Genomic DNA, 6,000 nt, shown 5'->3' on the forward strand with positions numbered 1-6,000 from the left:
AATATTTGGCTAATAAAAATTTGTTCAAGTAAGTAAGTTTTAAACAAAATTCAAAGAAATACTCTTCATTTTTAGGTAGGACTCTTGCCTGATGCGCACTTGGTCTAGGATCAATTCCTGGCAGTGGGCCCCATTTCTTGTTCCAGCCAGTGCACCATGATCCTGTCTGTGGGATGGTGCATATAAAAGATCTCTTGCTATTTAATGGAAAAATCAAGCAGGTTTCCTCTCTAAGACTATAAGTCAAAATTATTAAATGTTTGACATCCAATAGCCGATAATCTACTGTGTCATTGACATTAAACAAAAACAAACTTTAACTTTCTACATTTTTGATAACTGGTTAAAACAAAATTATATCCGTGTGAGTCCTGTTCTTACATACATGTATTTACTGCAATAACACTCATTTGTACCCAGTGTGTATGTATATGTATATGTATATGTATATGTATGTATATATGTGTGTGTGTGTATATGTGTGTGTGTGTATATATATATGTGTATATATATATGTGTGTGTGTGTGTGTGTGTGTATATATGTGTATATATATAGATATAGATATATATATATATATATATGTACATGTACACCTACATGTATATGCATTACATAAGAAATGCTGAGATAAAATTGTTTACATATTTAGATAACCAAAACCACTGCATCACTTGATGGTATAGTACATGTACAGTATGTAGCACTGACTTCATTTCGTTTACAAGAATGTAACAACCATGGCAACTACATGTAAATGTGCATCTAAGTTACAGTGTATCTTGAAACATTCCAAAACTACAATTAAAGGAATGCTCGAGCAAGGCTTTTGTACTGGTATGCATATTCAAAGATATACAATGCACATTATTGCTTAATATCAACAAGTATATTATTATATTTAATTAATAAATCGGTTAAATGTGATGGCTATTACATATGACGGGCGCAGCCATTTTGTACAAATACTACTATCCCAGTGAATACGCCCTTTGGCAAGTCAGTGGTTACGTAATATTTAACCTGTCAAGTCAGGAATTAGTCTTAGAACTGAAGAAACAAACATATCTGATTTCTGCTCAATGTTCTGTAATAATATCCATCCCAGTAAGCCAGCAATAAGTATACATTATTTTACAATACCAAATAAATCACCATTGTCAAAGTGTTGAAATAACTGTATCATGTTTTGTCCATGCATTTACCTACGTACTGAAATGATAAACGGAGTGCTTTCTTTGTTAATTGGTCTATACATTTCAGTGGCCTCCATCTGTGATACCGGTGGTATTATTAACATTACAGAATACCGTATTTTCCTGTGTATTATGCGCACTTTTTCCCCCAGAAAATACAGGTTAAAAATGGGGGTGCGCACTATACATAGCAATAGAAAAAATGTCTTTTAAAAATGTCCAGCGATTACCCATGAAAAATCGGTAGTTTACGGTACTTTACAGGTTATTGACAGTGTTCATTACAACGAAACATCAAAACCCTCTTAAAAATCGCTTTTCACTTGTGATGGTTGTAATAAATGCAAAATAAATCTACAAAAGTATCCATACCTCGCCAAAACGTACACAAAAATGACAAAACTGGACCGTAAATATTTTTAATTTCCAAAAGATTTAATTCGACCATTTCCGGCAAACCGGAAATATACCACACTATTATAAAATTAGAAATCTCGCGCATTCACGTTAGCCATGAGAATGAAATGTAATATGCTATATTTTTGTTTTCATATATTTATTAGTAATTTACAGTGTATGGGGTATATAACTGTTTTGATTTATGCACGTGTGAGTCTGTGACATGTAAGTACGCAAGTACTAGCCTTTATTTAATGTAACATGTAGGTCTATGTACTCAAATACCTAACTTAAGTTTTGTTTCTTGAATATACCGCTTCTTTCGCCTTTTGTTAATTTTGGTGACGGGGAAAACGGTACATCTTGCATTCACTGTCGATTTTGTGGTTTAAAAAAACGGTGCGCATTATATTGTGGTTTATGTTTTTTTTCTTGGAATAAACGTTCAAAGTGGGGGTGCGCATTATACACCGGTGCGCATAATACATGGGAAAATACGGTATTGGGAAATACCTGCCATCCCTAAAATGGTAATGGACATTATCAGCCATCATGCTTTATTACTGTAAATCATTCTGTAAAACTATTGATTATCGTTAAGTAGACTTTCCCATCTAAAATCACAGAACTGATCTATTATGTAGTCCCAATGAAAAGAATATAATCACTTGGGTATCGTAAAGTGGTTGTTTTCTCCAACGTACCCTACCAACAGGCCTAATAGTATGCTTTTTTTCTTTGGAATTTTTAAGAGAGAAAAATACTATAACCCCAATCCATTCTATTAATGCAAATTGAAATATATTTAGTTAAATAGTTTATTATATTATCAAGTCATTTATGTTGTTTTACAAGTCAGGTTGATGAAAGCGAAGCGCCTTGTCGTACATTACTGCATTTGTTTATACTGTGCATACAGGAGTTTGTATGAGCTGACGTCACTTTGTCCCAAGCTAGGGTACCAGACACAACGAAAACAAAAGAAAATGGCTGCCCCCAGTTAGTAGGAATAATTACAATTTTTTTTATTAACTCTAAAATTAGGCATTTTTCATTTCTTAAAGTGCCAGTATGTGTCATCTTTCCAACACATAATGCTCATATCTGAGTTTAGTTCCCCTTCAAAGGAGATGTCTTACCAAACTAAGAATATGCGCTCACTGTCGAAATTGAAAGAGACAGGTATCAAAACTTAAAGCTGCTGACAGTAACATAATTTATTCAACCAATCACAAGTTGTGTTCATTTATGTCTACACCTTCTTACTGTGTACATATGCGGTCAAGATCCATTTATTTTTTTATCAAGATTCAGAATTATATAACTTTATACAGATGGGGCTTTTTGATACTCGACATCAAAAGAAACAAGCAGCAAGCCTCAGCATATACGGAAGCGCAACTGACAGGTCAGGTCAGGTCATAGGGTTTTACATGCACATTCAGAACAAGCTGTTGTAGCGCACGCCCATCGTGGGCACAAGAGCCAGCCTTGGCCGGCTCTTCCGTCCATGACAGGAAAGGTGGGGGGAGGGGAAAGGAGGGACCGCCTGCACTGGCAGGTGCAAGGGAGCACCAGCAGCCCGATCGAATTGGTAGCAGGTGGGTGGGGGCAACTGACAAAATTTGTCAGCTATTAAGAGTTACATAATTTTAACCAGCATTTTTTAACAGCCATTTGTCCATTTGATACACATTAATTTACTACTTTTTAGATCCTATCTGTCCATGACAATGGGTTAATTATTAGTCGTTAGTATTTTTATGTACTTCAACACTGCTGGCTTTAACCAGACAATGTTTGCTAGTTAAACATAGAAATAAAATTATTGTATAGAAATTAGAATAAACGTAATTAACTCAATGTTGATTTAAGCACTACATACAACACAGTGCTAAGCAGGGTTTCTGCCAGTGGTGACGGTGGGTAAAATGTACATATCTTAAAATCTTGCAAAGTAATGGGATAATTTTTTCTAATTTTTAGACAGAGGATAGAAACAGAACTGCAGTTTAATATTTGGCAAAGTGTATAACATGCAATGTCCAATTTGAAGATATTTCAAACCCATAACCACCTAATGTAGGGCTAGCTCTGGGAGAGCAGAAAATTTAGCCAAATTATCTATTAAATTAAAAAAAATTGCAGAAACTTGGTGATTTTTCAACAAATTATTATGTCAAATTATTTCCCAAAATTAAAATAAAATTTGCTATTTCTTTTTGAAATTTGCAATGGGTGAATTTGGTGAGTGTCAGAGCTAGCCCTGCTAATAGGGACACTTATGGTCCATGTATTTCGCTTTCATTGAATCTGTCTTATTTCACCCTAAAATCAGTTCGCATCCAGAATATATTCGCCATTGAGTCCCATTTATTACAATTTATATGTTGAGTTTTTCTGTTCAAAATATTTACTAAACAAAAATGTTTGACTAGTACTAAAAAAATAAATATTCTCAATACATCATTAGCATAATGCATAAGTTTGCCTGTGTTTAAATGATAATTACTGCACGTTACGCACAGTTTGCTAATCTTGTATAAGATGACGTATTTACCATACCTTCATAATTCTGAACATACATGTACGTTCAAATTAACAGTGCTCAGAAATGTTGCCTATATGGGTTTATCACTAAATAACATTAATCCATCCACTTCAATTATTTATATACGAGACAGAAGTATTGCAAAATGTCAAAAACAGAACACAACTTCACTACACTCGGGACCATCGTGACATTTGAGGCATACATACATGTATACATACATATATATATAATATAAATTCCCAGGAACAGAAGTGCTTGTTGATAATTATAGTTATCTACACTTTCTAAGGGTGTCAATGTTTTTACAAATTTATTGTAAACCTTTATTCCACATATTACACCAACCTCTGTGATACACATGTAGGTTGAAGAGTTTGTTATTGCCGGCAATGAGTGAACTCTAAAAAGCAATGGACAAAGGACAAATCAACGAATAGGTCTTATTTATGTTAACAGAATAAAAACTACTAATACACACACTACAGAAAGAAACCCGACAGCACCCACATTCAGCTACGCTTCGTGACACTCCGTCGCAAGAATTACAAAGCTCGGAGACCTATTTTGTGACGTAGATCACGTGATCACCCACTGGGCGATTCCACTTAGTAGACGGAATGGCTGAGTGGGCGATCATCTGATGCAACGTCACGATATAGGTCGGCGAACTTAGAATTCTGCTGTCCGGAGTTTGCCAAAGCTTAGCTGAATGTGGGTGGTGTCGGGTTTCTTTCTGTAGTGTGTGTATTAGTGATTAATATGTGGATTTTTTTTAATCATTTAATTCGAAAATGATCGATGTAAAAGTATTTAACATCAAACATAGGATTGTTGTGACATTAGAGCAGAAATCTTTGCCAACGTTTTGGTTGTCAGGAATTGCCAAAAAAATACACAGCTTGGTCTCTGACTGTAATGAGAGCGTATTTATATCCAAATGTCCGTCTAGCTCTCTTACAGTCAGAGTACTCAGGCTAGTAATAACAGGGCTCTAAGTTAAGAATTTGTTGCCAATGGCAATTTTTTAAAACATTGCCACGGGTGAAACAACCCACAGATGGCAATTTTGAGCCTGCCTACAGCAGTGTTTTCTTCACTGAAAGGTTATTTTGCATATTTCAAAAGTACAAATTTATGTTAAATACTAGCAGGTAATATACACCAGGTAATATACACCAGGTATATAGTCTGCAATTGTTGTCAATGTGAGACGTTCCCGACCTCCAACAATTTATATCTTAATGTGAAGTTCAAGTCTTGTAATAAGGGCAAAATGACAAGTTACGTACCTGTAAATTATTTTCTTGCTGAAATTAACTAATCCTTAAAAACATTTGTAAAAAAAAAAAAAGTGGTCTTGCCCTTTAAACAGCATCAATCACTAACTTACCAACTGAAACTCTCTTCTGCGATCAAAAGCACTTCGAATTCCACCATCCTTCCACAGTTTTCTCATTGGCTCAATATAAAGTGAAAACTGTTGTTCATCCAATTTTTGATTTCCATCAAAACTGAACACAAATATTTCATATTTAGCAAGTGATTCATCAGTGAGTGGAATGCCGAGTTTATTCCTGGCGTCTATCAACACTCGCATGCCTTTCACGATATTGCTATAAATACACGCTCTAAACTCTCTCAACTGTTCATCGTCGAATTCCTGGCCATGGATAATCCTCATTTGTTTCAAAAAAGTGCTCTTACCGCTTTCCCCAGCTCCTAACAGTAACAATCTAACCGTCCGACTAAATGTCAGTTTGTCTTTGTATAACTTTTTGTCAATTTGCCGACTATGGGCTCGCTGAGATTTTTCGTGATCGCTGACACAACATGACATGATCACCTCCGCCAT

General features: G+C 35.1%; 1 protein-coding gene across 1 annotated transcript in view; it reads right to left on the minus strand.

The window, feature by feature from the left end:
• The window catches only part of LOC121380023 (guanine nucleotide-binding protein subunit alpha-12-like), a 36,042-nt gene extending 30,042 nt beyond the window's left edge, over window positions 1-6,000 (minus strand). Inside the window, exon 1 of the mRNA XM_041508740.1 lies at window positions 5,539-6,000. Within this exon, the coding sequence (XP_041364674.1) occupies window positions 5,539-6,000 (462 nt within the window). The remainder of the gene's footprint in view (window positions 1-5,538) is intronic.

This window comes from Gigantopelta aegis, chromosome 8, assembly GCF_016097555.1.
Source record: "Gigantopelta aegis isolate Gae_Host chromosome 8, Gae_host_genome, whole genome shotgun sequence".
In the NCBI taxonomy this organism is placed as follows: domain Eukaryota; kingdom Metazoa; phylum Mollusca; class Gastropoda; order Neomphalida; family Peltospiridae; genus Gigantopelta; species Gigantopelta aegis.